Genomic DNA, 20,443 nt, shown 5'->3' with positions numbered 1-20,443 from the left:
AATGTGTTCTAAGGAAAATTTTATAGTAATTTAATAATGCATATGTGTGTTCTAAGGCAGTAAAACAATTTCATAGTGATGAAAACATGCTTGTATGTGTTCTAAGGTTGTCAAAAAACTTTCATAGCGATTCAATCATGCATATATGTGTTCTAAGGTTGTCAAAAAATGTTTATATTGATTCAATCATGCATATATGTGCTCTAAGGTTGTCAAACAACTTTCATATTGATTCAATCATGCATATATGTGTTATAAGGCAGTAAAAAAACTTTCATCTATGCTAATATCATGCTCATATGTGTTATAAGGCAGTCAAAAAACTTTTATAGTGATTCAATCATGCTCATATGTGTTCTAAGGCAGTCAATAAAACTTTATATGTAATTCATTCATGCGTATCATGTTCTAAGGCAGTCAAAAAATGTTATAGTGATTCAATCATGCTCATATGTGTTCTAAGGTAGTCAAAAAACTTTATATGTGATTTAATTATGCGTATCATGTTCTAAGGCAGTCAAAAAATTTTATAGTGATTCAATCATGCATATATGTGTTATAAGGCATTAAAAAACTTTCATATATGCTAATATCAGGCTCATATGTGTTCTAAGGTTGTCATAGTGATGAAAGCATGCATGTATGTGTTCTACGGTTGTGAAAAAACTTTTATAGTGATTAAATCATGCATATATGTGTTATAAGGCACTAAAAAAATTTTATAGTGATGAAATCATGCATATATGTGTTGTAAGGTTGTAAAAAAACTTTCATAGTGATTCAATCATGCGTATATGTGTTATAAGGGTGTCATAAAAATTATATAGTGAATCAATCATGCATATATGTGTTATAAGGTGTCAAAAAAAGTCATAGTGAGGCAATCATGCATATATGTATTCAATCATGCATATACTAGCTTGAAATCTAACGACATGAAACAAATGACATAAATCTTTATACTTGACGGGCACCAGAGCTCATGTTGAATGCAGAGGAAGTTTCTCTGTCTTGAAAAAAGTTGCACAACTCATTACGGACAATATTGGGAATGACTTCATTTAAAAACTACTGTATTTTGTTCTCAAGACGCTGACAGACACCATCCCAAGATATAGCAAGGTCAATCAGACGTTGGTAGTTGATGCTGGCGGGAGAACTCTGAGAGTCGTGGCTGCAGGAGGCAATGACTAGTGTGTTGTTCATGTTACTCTCAAACCCAAACACATGACCCTTTTTGGGTTCACCAGTTGCAGTCACCCATGCTGCAGGATCAAAAGGCGGATGTTGAGTGGAGTCATTGCCATATCGTTGTACCATTTGTTGCTCGTATGACTCCTACAAAGTAATGATTAGAATATGAATTAATAATTAAGAATTACAATATTTATGATAACGTAATTCATAGTAACTTGTATATTACAATGTTTATTAATACAATAAATGCATACCGATATCGTTCTTGCCTTTTCTGATACAAAATCTCCCATGCTCTTACATTTATGTGTTTCAACAAAAACATCCTTATAAGCCACAATGTCTCCTTTTTTTTGCTTCCTGCAATGTTAAATGATAAAAAAATTGATTAATAAGTATGTAAAAATACTTACAAATTTGACAATATATATATATATATATATATATATATATATATATATATATTGATGAGTTATCATTTTCTTCTGGTGGCTCCCAAAAGTCCTAGATCCACTTGTGTATAGATGGGCATCAGGCATCTTCGCTCGATTTTGTGCAGCCTTTGCTCAGCGGTTTTGAAATTCATTGCTTGCCCACGCCTCCCAATAATCTTTTCTGATAGTAGAAAGCCCATGGCCCTTCCACTGCAGTGGATCATCTATCTCACCAATTGCTTTTTTTGTTGCAATCTTCATATTGTGCAGCATGTCGGCAAATCGATTGGCAGTCACCTTCTACCACACTACCCTCACATCTTTCTCCTCGTTCGCAGTCGCGAAGCGATGAAAAACCTACAAATACTTTCAGAAAGTTAGCACACATAAATATGAAACACATTAGTTATGATAAACGATTGCATACCATGAATGAGGACATTAATTTGTCCAACACCTCCGTTGGGTACTCTTTCTATTGCGCTACTGGTCCTGGAAGATGCTGCGGTAGTGACTTCCTAATTTCTCGTATTACTTCTTATTGTTCAAACCTCGCACTGCATATGAATTGATACACATTAACAATCGACTATCATATACACTATTTATAAAATAAGTATTGGACAAGTGACAATGAAATACTTATGGTCGACTATCAATATACACTATTTGAATTAGTCATCGTGTGTCACACTAAGAAGACCATGCATCTGACGCTGTCTCGTGATGTGTATGCATAGCTGGTGTAGGTGGGTCATGTGTAGGTAAAACATCACCTACAGAACAATGAGTTAGAAATTCACATAATGCATATTTAAACTAATTAAGTATATAATTATTTAAATGATATAGCTATCGAAGCAGCCCGTGAAGATGAAGGATGAGACTAGCTACCACTGGGTGCTCGACGACTATGACCTCCACGAACCATATTCTAACAAATAAAAATTGTCATGCAATACATTCAAACATTGCAATACCTTCAAATCATTGCAATATATTTCAATACATTCAAATCATTCACATCAAATAGAGGTATGTATTACAAGATGCATTTCACTAGCTCGAGAATGCTTCCTCATCACTTGTTTGACTTTCATATTCTTCTTCTTCCTCCTCCTCCTCTTCGTCATCTTTTTTTTTCTTCTTCATTGAGCACTCATCCACTTGGTATATCATTTGGATCATATTCTTCCATGCATATGCCATCGGACAATAGAGATATGACATGCATACCATGTGCGACATCGTGACCATCATGACCATGCACTGACACTTGCCGCTGTGAATTCAATAAAACTGTCAACGCCATCCATATATTCATGTGACACCTCATTATCAACTATCTTACGATACATCCATTCACGGTTTGCAGTCATTTTGTCCTATAATATTACAAATATTATCATCACCAGTTAAAAGAGAATCTTAATAATGCTATGATAAAAAAAATATCTAATTTATCTACTAATTCTTGTTTGGTGATTGTTTGTGAACAATTTTTTGTTTCAATTAATGCACAAATTTTCTTCTCCTCTATACCACAAAAATGCTTAACATAAAATGCAATTTCATGAACTATTATGCATGCATTGATAATTCAAGTTTTTCGTGTGTAATATCATCACATCATTTTTATACACATCACCAGGATATTTAGAAATATGAAATCACATTTCATAACACAATACATTCATTTGAAGCATGTTTTCATGATACAATTTCATATGTAAGGCATAATCAAATAAAAAATAACTTCATGCAAGCATGAATACAGACACATCAAACATTGTAATACATTCAAATCATTCATATCAAAACAATGTCAAACATGTATCTGCAGCAAACATACTCCAATATCCCGCTAACTACTATCATACCTAGCATAGAATCCGTACTCCAAAAATAAGAACACTTCTATTTTCAAACATTAAAATCATGCTTAGTATGATCTCCAAACTTCATCAAAGCAGTCCTAGATATCCACAACTAAGTGAGTGTGTGAACAAAAAAGTGTTGCATCCAAGAAATTAAATAATATGTAATGCGTTTGCATTACTTACTCACCATGGGTATTTACCCGATTTGCATTTTGCTTATTTATTTTTGCATAGCATTTTAAGCCACATGCGATATTTAGCATTAAGCATCGCGCATTTTTCTCTGTTACGCACCTACAATGCACATTACTCTTGCCTGTCAAAGACAAATACACAAGAAAGTACCAGCCCAGTAGAGCAAACACAATGGTAGGGGGCGGATCCCTCTACCGCTGTTGCTTAAACAAGGCTGGAAAGTACCAGCGGTAGGGGTGCGGGGCCCCCTGCGGGTCGAGCAAGCACAATGGTAGTGGGGGAGGATCCCTCTGCTGCTGTTGCTTAAACAAGTGCAGGGAGGCTCCACCCCCTGCAGGCAGATCCCCCTGCAGCTGGAAAATACCAGCGGCAGAGGGGCTCCCGCCCCTGCCGACCGAGCAAAAAGAACGGCAGGGGGCATATCCCCCAGCCACCCCTGCTTAAACAAGGGCAGGGGCGCTCCACCCCCTGCCAAAAAATACCAGCGGTAGGGGGGGCGGATCCCCTGCCGCCCTTGCTTAAACAAGGGCAGGGGGCGCCCCCCCTGCCAAAAAATACCAGCGGCAAGGGGGGCAGATCCCCTGCCGCCCTTGCTTAAACAAGGGCAGGGGGCAGTCCCTCTGCCAGAAAATACCAGCGGCAGGGGGGCGGATCCCCTGCCACCCTTGCTTAAACAAGGGCAAGAGGGTCCGCCCCCCTGCCGGAAAATAACAGCGGCAGGGGGTGGATCCCTTGCCGCCCTTGCTTAAACAAGGGCAGAGGGTCTGCCTCCCTACCAGAAAATAACAGTGGTAGGGGGGCGGATCCCCTGCCACCCTTACTTAAATAAGAGTAGGGGGTCCGCCCCCTACCGGAAAATAAAAGCGGCAGGGGGGCAATCCCCTGTCACCCTTGCTTAAACAAGGGCAAGGGGTCCAGCCCCCTGCCGGAAAATAACAACGGCAGGGGGTGCAGATCCCCTGCCGAAAAATACTATCGGCAGGGGGGGCGAGTCCTTTGCCGACAGTATTTTAGAAAGAGGGACAGAGGGGAGGCGCGGGTATGGGAGACTCACCAACGTACTTTCTTGTCGGTGGGTTGTCAGAGAGTGGGGGGAGTCGGCAGAAGAGTGGTGGTGGTCGCCGGAGAGCAGCACGAGGTTGTTCGGTAGAAGAGTAGGTGTGGATATCGCTGGGGCGATCGTCAGATAGCAGAAGGTGGACGGGGCAGTCGCCGGATAGTGGGAGGTGACCGGGGCTGTCTCCAGAGAACGGGAGGTGCCTGGAGCGGTCGTTAGAGCATGGTAGGTGGCCGTGGCGAGCAACGCAGGGGGCGATCTGGGGAATAGCGGGTGCGGAGGGGGTCGGGGTGGTCACCGGAGAAAGTGATGTGACCGGGGCGGTCGCCGGAGAGCGGGAGGTGGCTGGGGAGGTCGCCGGAGAGCGGGAGGTGGCCGGGGCGGTCGTCGGAGAGTAGTAGGTGGCTGGGGCGTGCGGCGAGGATGAGAGAGAGAGAGAGAGAGAGACAACAAACACATTTTCGTGCCCTAGATGGGCGTTTAACATCGAAACTTACCGACGGATTCGCGAAAGAACAATTCTATCACCAACATCGATGCTAATTAGCCACAAAATAATATTTGTCGCTACGTCGTCGCTAAGTTCTGACATGTTTGCGACAGAATAATATTCGTCGCTAAGTAGCGACAGATTAACGATGGATATTATTCCGTCGCTAATCCCGCAACTAATTTCAATGTTAGGGACAACTCGTTTTCTCTTGCTAATCCATCACAAAATTGCGACGGATTATTTTCGTCGCTAATTGATGTTTTTCTTGTAGTGTTAGAAACCAACTTGCAAACTCTTGGTCATGTCGTATTGTAGCTTTCTGAGCATTGTTGCATAAGTTGTGGATTATCTGTTTGTGTTTCCTTAGGTATGACTCATATTATACGCAATTCTATAATACATACCGATGCACATCAAATTTGAAAGTACAAGTGGTAAACCGACTTTGACTTTCACGCGAATGTTATGTAAAAATATAGATAAACCGGGTGTCCTTGCTGTGTCGGGCTTATCATCATGCCGATCCCAACGATTAAATCTTTTTATCCCACAGCGATTAAGTTCCTCTCAGGCATTCTATGAAACACTTGGTGTGCATCATTCATGGCCTGTCAAATTGTTACTTTCCTTAGGCCTGTCAAATTGCTACTTAAGAAATAGGCTTCTCCACTGTAAAAGGCACTCTTCCAACCTACTAGATGCTCAACTTCAAAATAAGGAAATGGAGCGATTGGTGAGGAGCTTTCTATGGAACGAAGCCAAAGGCGAAAGCCATCATCATCTTCTAAGATGGAACCAGGTGTGCAAATCTCCAAGTGAGGGTGTGTTAGGCCTGTAGAATCTGAAAAGAGTAAATAAAGCTGGGCTTGCCAAGCTCGCATGACTAGTGATTAAAAGAAAGGAGAATCCTTGGGTGCAACTCATGGAGAAAAAATATCTTTTCAGTGTTCCATCCGAATAGCTAGGTCAGAACTCCTTGTCTCCAATGGTTGAAAAGGGTTTCGTTTGGAGGCCCAAATACTGGTAGATGACAGCAGCTGGCAGGTTGGGGGTGAACCCAAGATTGAGTTTTGGCTTGACCCCTCTATCCTAGGTGGTCTGATTTTTCAGCAGCTTCCAACAAACACTTAAATCAGTGATGCACTCAGATCTTCGTCACATATGCACTAATGATGTTACTCACGCCAACTATTTCCCCCAAGTCGGGCTTAAGGATGAGGGGGCCTCCGCCTTCCACCGGAGGTGAAGGGAATTGTTGAACATTAATCGTGGAACACTCGTATCAGTGATTTGGTCGCATGGTGAAGGGGTGAGGAGGTATCCACTAAGGTAGTATATATGTGAAGGCTTCAGGGATAAAGAAGAGGCTGACTCTGAGCACAAGTTGGTATGGCACAAACAACATTTTCCCAAAGCAACTACCACCCTCCAATTTCGCTAAGGTAAACTTTTGATGGTGGATAGGCTAAAAAGACTAGGAATGTCGATTCCAAATAGGTGCAACATCTATAAGCAAGCCGAGGAAGACCTTAATTAAGCACCTGTTTCTAGAGTGCCCCCTTATGAAGAAAACATGGATCACAGTGGGGCAAGAATTTTTTTGGCTGCAAATGGAGGTCGGGAAGCTCAATTAAGGAGGAGCTGGGAAAGTGAGCTTCAACAGGGTTTCGAGAGAAAAGTGCACATCAAAGTTGGTTGTTAGCATTGAAGTGATTTTTTAAGACAACTTTTGGAAGGTGGCCACTGTAGAGAAGGACATCTTATTAAACTTTGCACGAGTGAGTCAAAAAGTGTCAGAGATAAAAGCGAGTTTTTTTACCTGCCCATGGGCTCCACCATTTTGTGGCAAAAAAATCCATACAAAGTCACATAGGTGCGACTTTACCCTTAAAAATGGCTGGTTCTTTCTGCTTTTGCAATGAAACTGAGCAAGGTGTGGGTCCCACTTGTCTTTAGAAGAAAAAGTTTCTGGGAGTTTTTCTTCTCCTCTGCAAATAAACTTGTCCGAAGAGATGATTGGATGTACGAACTTGTTCATTTTTTATATTATTGGCAAGATGAAGAATAACTTGAGACCCCTCAATTCAATTATGATAGTGTGACCTTATAGTTCAGCCATCTCATTCGATCCCACTTGGATTTGCTAACTGGTATGAAAAAGCAGGACACAATGAGATATTGCATCATGGAGCAGAATACGGTAGCCCACCTTATCCTCTAAAGGTCTCATGCTAAAGTTTGATGCATGTTACTCTGGAAGACCACTCAACCTCCTCTCTCTTTGAGTGTTGAAATATTACCAGATTTTGATTATCAGGACAGAAAAATTATGGCTTCATATGCATGGTAATCAAAGTCCCTTTAATTTATGTACACCCAGCTTTGGCCTCACAGCAAGGGGCAGGCACTTAATAGGGTTTGTAGCTCATGGCATCTCATCAACTTGTGATATTTACAAGTTGCCCCTAACAGATGAGTGGAGCCCCTTGTGGGCTGTTAGATATTTTATTTCTGTTCCCTGTTTCTGAAGAACCTTCTTTCCTTTTCTTAGGATAAACAATTTCACAAGGTTAGCCCCAAGTTCAACGAATTGGGATAAAAGGAGCAAGCGGCTAAATGCCACGGCTATGTGACACTAGCCAATCACATGAGGCCCACAGCTACAGAGTACAGGTCCCACATGAAATGCTGTCATGTGATTGGCTGTGTCAAATAACAATGTCACTTAGCCGCTCTCTGGATTCCTGCTCCAAGTTCAACGCCTGCAGTACCACATGCCTCAAGCTTCACATTTGTTCTTGTTCCATTCTGCAATTGAACTAGATAACATACTTATAGTCAAACCAAATGATGTATACATATATATATATATATATCAAGAACCCTCAAAGCACTATTTACTTTGCTCCTTAGAGCTACACAACCATCAATTTATATAGATATAGAATAATCATAATTCACAGATTGTGCTCTTAGGAACATGCACATGCTAACAATCAATCACCGTAGCTGCAAGATCTCACAATTCACAAGTTGGCTTCTGCAAAAATATCAGCACTTTGAAACCCAGGCAATCCTTCCAGCATCTGTTGCAAGATAAAGTCGCTGAAGGACTCGATCGAGAACTCGCACTCTGTCAGGAACTGGCCGTTGCTAGCTTCCATGATCTCCTTCAGGGGGGTATGGCTAAGGACTTCAGAATCACGATTTTCAGCAATTTGTTGATCTCGGTCGACGTCGTGCGAGTCCAAAGGCGAGGGCGGTGTTGTGGATTTGGGACCTGCATTTCCAGTGAGCTCTTGCACTAGAGCCCTGAAATCAGAAGCAGTTGCTTGCACCATCATGGGGTTGGCTATGTACACAACCTTGATGGCCTTCTTCTTGGGGCTGCCCTTCTTGTTGGCCTTGGTTTGGACCCCAAGGCAATCCATATCCTCCAAATCTAGCAAAGGGTTTGAGCTTAATATGTTTAGTGAGAGGATGAAGTGAGTTGAAGGAGAAGGTGAGAGAGGGTCCTGCTTAGATGTTGAGAGAAAAGTTGGATTACTTATAAAGATGGAAGTGAAGGCATCCTTTTCGTTAGGGTGAGAAAGTGGGGATGGTTAGAGAGCAAAATGATAGGTGATGAAATTAAAGAGAGCGCATCCGGTCAGAGGCGCCTCTGTCTATATACCGTCGGAGCTGCTTTGGATGTCGTTCATCCATTTGATGAAGGGAGGGCAGCCAAAACACCCTATAAAACTTTTTTGTTTCAATCGTTCATTTTTTTATTTATTTTTTTTGCATTGTAGAAACCCTGAAACTTGAATGGCTCTCACAAAAAATTGGTGGGACCCATCTAAGAAACAACCTATCCATCCATCGTGGTGTTCTGGCTGCCCTACATCAAATGGATGAACGGCATCCAAGGCAGCTCTAACAGTCTGACCTATGCGAAATTAATAGGAAGGCACTAATAATGATAAAGGACAATGCCACGTGGCATGCAGTGTATGGATGACTCAACCTTAAGGGTTAGAGTGACGTAAGGTCCAGTGACGTATTGTATTGATGAGTGAGAGAAGGTGGAAGGAGATATTTGGAGTGATTTAGATTTTAGAGAAAAAACACTCAACTTACTGGCTATTTACAGCAAGCTGACTAATTTTGGGGTTGTTTCAAGTGACCGTTGCGCTCATTTTATTGATTTGTTCAACAAAAGAAATAATAAGATGATAACTCTAATTACTGTGAACTCAAGCTCGGCTCAACAGGTTTAGATTTCAACTCTTATTACTTTCAGTTTTGAAATGAAAGTGAGTGCCAATATTTTCATAAGTTGATATTATTATTAATAAAGCACACAATCTTTTCAGAAACATCAAATTTTATCCTAATAATAATAATAATAATAATAATAATAATAATAATAATCTAATTTAATAATAATAGCTTAGGGGTATGGAAATAATTGTTTTGAACGCATGAAATTTGTAAAGACTATGGGCCGCATTTATGAGGTACGTACGTACCATGGCCAGTTAATTTTTAATCACCAACAATCAAAAGCTTGATTGTCTCTCTTCTATCCTTTCCTTTTTTTTCCTGATATGAGAAAGAACAGACTTGGAAGTACTGAAAATATATCTCCTAAATTAGGGTATGCAGTGCTTAGGTCAATGACTAACAGCATTAGCAGTAGATATCGAGCCAAATCAAAGGGCCCTCTCTGGGCTACAATCTGATAATGACTAATTTGTTATGAAAATTTTAGTTTTCTTTTTCTTTTTTTTTCTTTTTTTTATTGTGCTATCCAAACTCTACAATTGCAACATAAAATTGAGCCAATAGTGATCAATAATTGGACTTGGATTCGGTTAGGATTTCTTAACTAAATCTGGTTTTATGTATTTAATCTGATCCACTGTTACTAAAATTTGTTACCTTCTTCCCTTTCCAATCCAAACCCGATTAGCCAATATTTGAATAGTTGGACCTGGTATTGACTACGGTCAACCAAAATCCATTCTGTTTACATTCCTAGCCACACAAAATAATGGAGCTAAGCTTGGTCAAGTCAAGCGTAGTGGGTCAAGCCTAGCCATGATTTTTTTTTTGAGAGAGTGAGATTCAAGTCATGATATTTACTTGGTAACAAATTTGTACGACCCTTCATCTTATCTTAAAATGCGTATAGGGGGGATGCATTCTACAAATTGTGCATGTCATTGATGTAACCACAGTTGAAAATGTTTGAGAAATTCATGTGTTGTTGATCACACTCCCTTTTGTGTGGTGTGAAATGGGGCAGCTCAACATGGGGGACCCTTTTCATTATTTTTTAGTGCCCTTGTGGGCCCAAACTAGGTGGGTTGCTCAATGGGCTTTTAAATTGATTGAGAGATGCAGTGAGCTTTGTCCATGACAGTCTCAAAGGTTCCAGCCTTGCAAGTCTTTGCAGTGAATCTTTCTTTTGTTTGCGGGGATAACTGAAGAAAAACTTTCTCACTCAATGAGTTCATTGGCATAAAATCCCAAATCTCTCTCACTCTCCGCTTGTCTGATAGGAGCAGCTAGTGCATGTCACCTTGTGTTGGGACGTTGTAGGTTCAAAACCCAATGGTATAGCTAGTTGTATAACTGGTATAAGGGTCTGCTTAACCTCAGCTTGCCTTTAAGAAGAAAAGGACCCCAAATCTCTCTTGCCCACCAATGATTATACCCAACTTTGGCGTCACGGCAAAGGACGTGTACTGTAGTTTCGAAATTGTGACATCTTATCAACTTGGTGATGTTTAAGAGTCGTCCCTACCAGATAAGCAGAGCCTTCATGTGCTCCCTGCAATGAATCTCAGCTTGATTGCTTCGGACCACAGGGTGGGGGGAAATAAATTCTTGATTGTTGTGGTGTTAGTTGAAGTCACTAAAGTAACGTATAGTGCCTTGGTGGGTTCTACTTGTCATCTGAAACCGTGGCTGTTTAATGCATTTGTCTCTTAATTTAATTGAGTGAGTCCATCATTGTTATAGGTGCTTAAGTTGCTGTAAAAAAGTTGTCAGGAAATTTCTTGGTTGAAGTTACTGGGAATATCTCTGCATATAATTAAACTGCAATATTTAAGATATCTAAGTTGCTGTAAGCAATCCAAAATTTAAAAAGGGGGCATTTGGTTGGTAGATGGCAAAATTTGGGGTCAAAACACAGGTTTTGTCTAAAACCAAGCTTTTAAAAACCTAGTCTGGCATAATGTTGGTTTTTAGACTATTTGGATGTTTTAAAACTTTAAAAACCATTTTTAAAGGACATTCCACTCATTTTTTCAGCCATCCATTATCCATCAGCTAGAAAATATTCAGTTAGTACCCTGATGCTGAAAAAGTCTACGTACATCAACTAATTAAAAAGAAAAGGAGAAAAAGAAACCAATCATTCTCCGGCCATCAACCGGGCAAAAAAGAGTGAGGATGCTACAATCCATTTGATCTCTACCAGTAATGACTGGATCATGGACTTTGGGTGGCTTGGGTTGAGATATGAGGAAGGCACCCAAAGTCTAATTAGATGATGCCACCATGAAGACAAACATGCTACAATACAAAGAGATTTCAATATAAATATATATGAGTTAATCTAATATCAAACTAGTTGTGTTTAACATTAAATACATTCAATCTTATTAAAAAATAATTAAAATAATTTTGAAAGAGTGATACTTTAAAAAAATGCATGGTTACTTTTTGGGGCATTATGGGCCTTTTGAACTTGTAGAAAATTGAAAAATTAAATACCGTTTTCAAAAAACTAACTTATGTACTTTATGAAGCTAAGGAACTTTGTGTTTTAAAAAAAAATGTTATTATTTTAAGAATATTTAAGGTTGGATCCATCTAATGTTAAACCCAACCGGCTTAATGTTAGATTATACACCTGATGAAAGTAATAGAGTTGAGTTTGTAAAAATATACTTAAATTTGTCACTGTATTTGACAAAAAAAATTGATCATCATAATTTTTCTCAAGAGTGTATCATGTCAAATGCAGCTCTGACTGTAAGCCATGAGAGCTGGAGCTGTCCTGGATGTTGTTCGTCCACATCTAGAACACCATGAATGGATAGTTTGGTTCTTGGATGGGACGTACAATGTTTTTGAGTCATTCGAGTTTTAGACGAATCGGCGTCTACAGCATAAAAAAATGAACGGCTGAAAAATAAAAGAAATGAGACAGTGTTCTGGGTGTCATTCATCGAAGTGGATGAACGGCATCTAAGGCAGCTGTGAAAGTAAACATCTGACCTGGCGAGCTCTCATTTTCTTCAACGTATCATGGAACTGAAATTTCTTTCAAGAGACAAGTACCCAACAAGAACATTGAAAATTTTGTCCTTTGATTAGGTGTGTCATTATGAGATTCATTTTGATATTGATTGCCCTTGGCATTCTCCGGACAAGAGGCCCTTAATTATTAACATGTGAATCCCAGATCCAGTGTCAACTTAGATATAAAAGATAACATTGACGTGAAGAGGGAAGGCTTGATAGTTTGATTTGTTTCACAACGTAGTGTCCTCCTTTACCAAGTCCAATAATTGATTACTAGATCTCCTGTTTAGCATATTCCCTCAGCCATGTTTCTTCTTGTTCCTAGTAGCAATCAGTACACTGATTGGGGTCTGCCTAACCCCAGCTTTATTATATATATATATATATATATATATATATATATATATGTATATATAAATTTGTTGTAAAAATCGAGCCAAGATTCACAAGGGGCCGATTCAAGGTCTATTCAGTTTATGTTTTTAATATTTTTTATTTTAAGGGGTTAGAGTAGATTTTTTTTTTTAATATTTTTACTTCTTAATGACGTGTTATTTGATGGTAAAAAAAGGTTGATTCAAGATGGATTCGATTTGATTTTTTCAAATTTTTAACAAACCAAATCACCTATTGAATCGATTTTAACAACATTGCTTAGTTGTAGAAGAGACGGGCTAGAGCTAGCAAGATGCTTATACAAACATTCAAGTGTTTTGTCCAATGTTATAAGTATCGGTGAGAATCGTACCGACTGAATTTTTATACGGGCTGATACGGCTAATATTTGATAAATGTACAAAAATACCAAAAAATGTTTTTTTAATATTAGTTTTAAATTATTTTAATTGTTTTCACTTAATGATTGACACGTAATAATTTTTTATTATTTTTGGGCCGATGCATAACAATTCAACTGAGTATCGGTATATGTCGATACAGCTAAATCGGCAGCCCAACGATTCAGGGCCGATACCAATACTGACAACATTGGTTTTGTCCTACCCAGTACAATCCCGCATGCTAAGGTATCGGGGTGTTACATGCATAAAGTTTGTCAGCCAGTTGATAGTTATTACATCATAACAAGCAGCACTACCCAAATCGATCACCGATGCTTAGGCATTCACTCGTCTAGCTCTGAGTCATCATACTCTATTAGAATTACCTAAGGTGATTTTTTAAAAAATTAACCTTAACTCACACGTACTTTCGTGCATCAAATTATGCTACGCATGAGAAACTCATCTAAGTCGAGAGATTCTTAACCAAATCCCCAAAGGCAACATCCTCTGATTCGTTGACATTGCTTAACCAAATAATGTTTCATGTATGTGTTATCACAAGTCATCGCACCAACGATGATACCGTTGCATATCACATATCATGCTACCACTACACGTTCCTACACTTGATGCATTGTCCACTCAATAAATCTCTGCACTGCACATGCCTCATTCTGAAAGCTCGATCTAAAACATGAGTGTAGTTAAACATGTCAAGGTGATGAGGAGGGAGCAGAGTGGAGATAGACAACCTCCTGCTTTTTCAATAAGCAATAAAAATCTACCAAGCCAAGGGATCCTCTCTAGCCAATTGTGCTTGATAAGGAACTAAAGATATTCTCTTCCCTTATAAACTCACTCACAGTAACCTGACACCAACAGTGTCAACTCTAGGCAGGGTCCAAAGAGTTACAATTACCATGTCAAAATGGTATTTTGTTTATGTTCAAATCTCATGGGCTTCATCTCTTACTCAAGCCCAAGAGTGGTGACTCCCTGGAGGCAAAGAGTAAGCTCACGGAGTTTTACGCTGCTAGAACAGTGACCATAAGTATAGTACACGGAGCCAACGCGGCTAGGTCTATGTTCCTGGGGGTGGTTTCGCCTTATAAATATAAAAAAAAATGGAATTTAATTTGTTCTTCTCCAAACAGTCATTTTTGCCCCTGCTCAGTCACTCGATTAGGGTCAGCATCAGACATAGATATGTCTGAAGGCCTCAAACGTCATGAGTTCGATTCTCCCTTAAATCAAACCTACGGAGCAGCAGCATCAGGGGTTGGCTGTATATCAGATGGGGCCAATTAGGCTTGGAACCTGAAGATTTGTTCGTCATCAAAGAAATTACAAAAATACACTTAACTTTTGGCTCATTTTTACAAACACGCGTAACTTTTGACATATTACAAATACACGCCAAGTTAACAAAACAATTCTCAAAAGTTAGGTATGTGAGTTAGGCATTTTGTGTACATTAAAAAAAAACTGCAATTTTCCTCAGAGCCTGGGAGAAAGAATCCTGAGAATTCTTCTCGTTTAAACAAGTGTGGATGAGAAACTTGTGAGATCAAGGAAGAAGGAGATTACCGAGACAGAGAAGCAGATCAGGTGTCATGCTGAACATGAGCTTTTTTGCTCATGCCAACATCGTGGCCGTCCGTTTTGTATTTTGAAAAAAAAGTTAAAAAGACAATAGAACAGTGATATGCTACGTGGCATTCATCCAAAATGCAAACAGACGGCCACGATGTTGATCGTTGGCATGAGCAAAAAGCTCACGATCAGCATGACCTGATCTGCTTCCCCGAGACAATATTTTCTCATTCATCCAATGAAATGTGATTAAATAAAAATAAATGAGAATTCCTCCAAGTCAATTGAGGACTACGTGTCACATCTTTAACCACATTGAAGGAACAACTTGGTGAAAAGATCAGCTGCAATATGATTGCATAAATATTTGTGCATTAAGCACCTGATCACCCTCAATCTCCGGGGGAGGGGCTGTGAGGAGCACAAATTTTGTGCCATGTAATTTCACTCTATGTCAACCCATTAACTTGCAGTTGTAGATGCCAAGAGATCTCTTGCTGTCGTATTTCTGTACATTTATTACCGACACTAACAACTAGCACTGTACCACGTTCTATTTATTGAATTTTACTCCATCTGTCTGAGCATGTGGGTACAACTTGTACTCAGTTTGTCAGTGTTAATTTGTTTCCCATCAAACAAGACACTCAAGAGTCATAATATGTCCCAGAACGTATCTCAGCTTTTACCAATGTCAGAATTTTGTCCTTTTTAACGAACCAGACCACTTAATGAGCCCACCCTCCAGCCAGGCAAACTCCAAGTTTGAGGCCACGATCACCTCGCCTTACATGGCCCACCTTACAAAATTACCAATATACCCATGCACCTTTACAACCCCCGCACAGGACCAATGTCAGAACTATTGCTCTTGGAATGATCACTGCGAGCAAAATCTCACAACCGATTGAAAAATGTGTACATCTTAGTAATTTCTCAGCAAGCAGTCAGTAAATATAAAATAATAAAATGTATGATGTAAGGAAGATTGTGAATAAAATATAAAATATTCAAATAATAAAAGTTGGTTTTATTTTTATTTTTGAAAGGCGAGCTGAAGTTAGGTGGACCTGCCCCATGTGGCAGAGGGATTCGATCCTAGGCCTTCAGCTTGACACAGAACCCCACTTACCACCTCGGTTAAAAAGTTGGTTTTATTGCTTTAATTGCGTGATAGCAATATGAAATTTACAAAATATAACTTTTTTGGACAATGTACCAGCCTTTGTAAATGGCACTATGTAAGTGTTGGGCATTATGTGATCACTTTAAAACGTGACCAAAACTAACTTGTGCTGAGCCGCTCGGCAACACTGTTTTCCCAAAAAGACTTTTAGCTGCCACAAAAGTCGCCGACCTTTAGCAGCGACTTTTGTCGCCGCCAAAAGTCTCAACAGCAACTTTTGTCGCCACTAAAAGGGTGTTATTTGATGCAAACTAGTGCTGAGTGTTCATGCGAGTTTGTTCTGGCCATGTACCAAAGTGATCATGCACCTATATATATATATATATATATATAGAGAAAGAGAGAGAGAGAGTAATGGGTCTATGCTAAACTCATTTGGCGTTAAACCAGGCGTAAATGGGTTTTTTGGGGTTTATTTTTATTTTAATTTTAAATTCTGACCATACAAATGTGATTTATATACTTGATTTTATAGGGATCAGCTTTTGAAGCTTTTGATTTCAACACATGGGTGGGTTTTAATAAAGTTCAAAAAATCAACGGTCCAAAATCTTTGTAAAGTTTTTAGGCTCCAAACATTATTTTTTTCATGGAAAACACATGATCTAGGTATGAATTCTTAGTAAATCAACCGGAGAAGCTCAAAAACCTATTTAGCATGTGGTTTAGCATAGACCCATTTTCGTGTGTGTGTGTGTATATATATATATATATATATATATATATATATATATATATATATATATATATATAACATTGTGTTGCTGCGCATTTCTCTCTCGCTAAATGGGGTTTTCTACTCTTCTAGTGTTTCTTTTGCAGTTCCGACCTCATGCATGTGTTGGGCATGGTAGATTTAGGAGGAATCCACGACTGAATTATGTGTTTTCAATGAAAAAATGATATTTGAAGCTTCAAAAATTTATCAAGATTTTGGACCATTGATTTTTTGAATCTTAAGAATCCAACACTTCAAGAGTTGATCCCTATAATCAAGTAAATAGATCACATGTGTATGGTCAGAATTTTAAAATAAAATAAAAAAATCTAAAAAACTCATTTAACATATTTCATTTAATATGAACTCATTACCATATATACATATATAGAGAGTAATGGGTATGTGCTAAACCAATTGGGTGCTAAACAGCATGCTAATGAGTTTTTTTCATTTTATTTTTAAATTCTGACCGTACAGATGTGATATGTGTACTTGATTTTAAAGGGATCACCTCTTGAAGCATTTGATTCCAACACATTGGTGGGCTTTTAAAAAGTTCAAAAAAACAACAGTCCAAAATCTTTGTAAATTTTAGAGGCTCCAAAAATCATTTTTTTCATCGAAAACACATGATCCAGGTATGAATTCTTAGTAAATTGACCATGCCTAACACATTTATGGGGCCAGAACTGCATAAAAAGCACTGGGAGAAGCCAGAAAAGCCCATTTGGCATGCAATTTAGCACCAAATTGGTTTAGCATGGACCCATTACTCTGCTTGTGCGTGTATATATATATATAGCTACTCAACGATTACTCAATAAAAGTAGTTGTTGGATCTTCTTTAGACTCAACCGCTAACATCTAGCCTATTTACATGAGAAAGAAAATGAAAAAAAAAAACTTATGTTTCCCTCTCCTCTAGGTTTTCTTTCGACGGACCGTGTTCCTTCTTTTTCTTCTCTTCCTTTCGTTGCTATCGCTGAAGCATTGTCGGACCCTCTCCCTCTCGTTGTCATTGCCACCGCATTCTCGGCCATCGTCGGACCCACTCTTTCTTCTTTTTCTCGTCTACCTCTCGTTGTAACCTCGGACCATCGTCAGTCATCGCTGTTGCTCGCCGCAAACCCTATCTCTTTTCCCCCTTATAGTCGAAAACTTGTGATGGCTCTCCTGCTCGCCAGAGAACTGTGTCGCTCGTTCGGTGCTTGCAGGAGATCTCCAATGGCCCCAACTACTTGTCGTAGCCCGGCAGCCACCTTCACTTGCTAATCTGCTTGATTGTGTTTATCCCCTTCCAAGAAAAAATTGAAACACTGGCTGTGATCCACCCGCTCATAAACACAAGTGTGCCTTTTGCATACCAAGTGTTTGATGGAATGCTTCTTAGAGACGCAGAGTTGGATGGAAAATCATTTTGAGCTATTATCCTATTTGTTCATGAAATTCTTATACAAATTTGATTCTTATTGCATCCTGTATGCACATAGCCATTTGTAGGATGAGCAACAAATGACCTCCCTAGGCCCCCTTTAGGTCCTCGCTCAATGAAAATTTCAAAAATTTGAAATACATTTGAGAATGTCCTCTTGCATGCTTTAACATTTGGGAATGTTCTGACCTTTGCACATAAATGGTCTCACATATTTGTGAACGTCGTCCTGCATGTGATTTTTAATAAAAATAGTTTGTTGAAAAAAACTGGCACTTCAAAAAAGTGATGGGCATTTAGTGACATTTCAAAAAGCATCATTAAAGCTTTTAGCATCCCTACAAAAGTGCAATGAGCTTTTTAGCGACACTTTAAAAGCACGCTAAAGCCTTTAATGCCACTTCAAAAGCTAGTATTTGGGAGGGGAGTCACAAAATATCCCATATTTTAAGAGAAAAATCACACATTTGAGAGAACATTAGCATATTCTCATATTTTGAGAGAAAATTCATAAATAAAGGAGAAAATTCAAATATTTGAATATTTGAGAGAGAAGTTCGCATACCAGATTGGAAATTCACATATGTGAATGGTGAAAAGGTCATTTTACAACAAAAAATTTGTGATTTTGAATACCGTCAGATTTTTAAAAATTATAAAAAATTTCAAAAAAGTACATCATTTTTGTTGTACAATACAATCATTTTTTGTTAACAAAACCATGTATTTTGAAAAAGATGCCCAACAATGGCTCATTGTCACAAATAGCACTAGGGGGAGAACTTTGGAAGGAAAAATCTTGCAATAAATTAAACATTTTATTTTTAGGAAAAAATCAACAAAATATTGGTATATCTAAAATAAATAATATAGATACAATATAAAATATTTAATATCTGTTTTTTTACTATAAAAATGCCATATTTTTTTAAATAGGTGGTATTTTCAAAATGCCACATTTTTTTGGGAATGCATCAACTTTCGAAAATATCATGATAAAATGTTATGAAACTTAATTTAACCTTGTTTCAAATATGGTCTGGGTTTATAAAACCCCAAACCAGGTGAGTTCCACATAACCTCCACGCTCCATGGACTTGAACCAATGAACTTACCCCCCCCCCCCCCCCCCCCAACCTTTTAATGTGAGTCAGTCCAATTATTACCAGGCTAATATTAAAGTTCCAGCTTTACCCTAACCAACAAGGATTCGATATGGACTCAAGTGGCACGCTAAAATCACCTAAGTCGGTCTATGCCCGGAACATGAGGAAATACAAACTTGACCTTTAAAATCAATGGCTCACAGCAGGAATGGTGTCTCAAAAGTTATGTCACATGGACACACTCGAAAGACACGGGACACATTTTCTGCATTCTTCTGTTAAGAATAGCATACAATAGGACACGACTTGATAGTGAATTGGAGTATCCCTGTGAGATAGCTTGTCAAGCTCAAACCAGGACAGCAGGACCTTGCAAGCAGACCCAGATCTAGTAGCTAGCATGTCTTGGTGAACTAACAACTAATTATGTGGTAGGACCTGATCCTACCTAGCCAAACAAGATCAAATTTCCCAGATAGATTGGTTTGATGGAATGGTTTATGGGACTTTTTCTACCTGATTCATTCATTAACATGCTACCCTCCATGTAGTGTTGACATAAGCCTTGATGATGATATGTCAGATTATGTTTGGTTGCCAATCAAAGAAGTTGCATCCATGATCAAGTTACTAAAATTCTTAGAACTCTGATTCCCTCTATTACCTGCAAACAGGCTGGATCTTGCATGATCCAAATCCAAATCAGAACTTTGTACAATAGAACCAGATCTGATGATGCAAAGTTGAATCAAGATCTGAATATATGTGGGGTTAATTGTGGATGCAGTTAAAGAAGATCAGGAAAAAGGTTTTTACATGAGAAAATGCAAACGCATCAGGACAAATCCGAATCTAAACTAAGATCCCATATAGAATGTTGATCTGAATCTGTTAGGAAAGTCAGTAATATTTTGGAGGAGTTGCCTTATCTTTATCCTTATACTTTTCTTTTTGTTATTTCCTCTTGGGTTTAGCCGTATTCTTGGAAAGATATCCTTCCACATTTGTTGGGATATCGATCTTATATTTTCACCCATCTTGTAACATTGGTGCATTGTAACAGTA

At 38.8% G+C, this 20,443-nt stretch overlaps 1 protein-coding gene across 1 annotated transcript; it reads right to left on the bottom strand.

Moving 5' to 3' along the window:
• Window positions 1-8,091: 8,091 nt before the first annotated feature.
• On the bottom strand, window positions 8,092-8,772 carry LOC149826858 (sigma factor binding protein 1, chloroplastic-like). Its single transcript, XM_090020150.1, has one exon. It carries the CDS (start codon window positions 8,685-8,687, stop codon window positions 8,283-8,285), a length of 405 nt encoding a protein of 134 aa, XP_089876276.1. The 5' UTR covers window positions 8,688-8,772; the 3' UTR covers window positions 8,092-8,282.
• Between the last annotated feature and the right edge of the window lie 11,671 nt (window positions 8,773-20,443).

This window comes from Nuphar pumila, chromosome 10 (genome assembly GCF_984573655.1).
Source record: "Nuphar pumila chromosome 10, dmNupPumi1.hap1.1, whole genome shotgun sequence".
Classification (NCBI taxonomy): domain Eukaryota; kingdom Viridiplantae; phylum Streptophyta; class Magnoliopsida; order Nymphaeales; family Nymphaeaceae; genus Nuphar; species Nuphar pumila.
Note: the sequence above shows the minus strand (reverse complement) of the source record. Positions and strands in the feature narration are given on the sequence as shown.

Excerpts from the sequence above, each read along its gene's own strand:
- LOC149826858 (XM_090020150.1), bottom strand. The coding sequence starts at position 8,687 with ATGGATTGCCTTGGGGTCCAAACCAAGGCCAACAAGAAGGGCAGCCCC.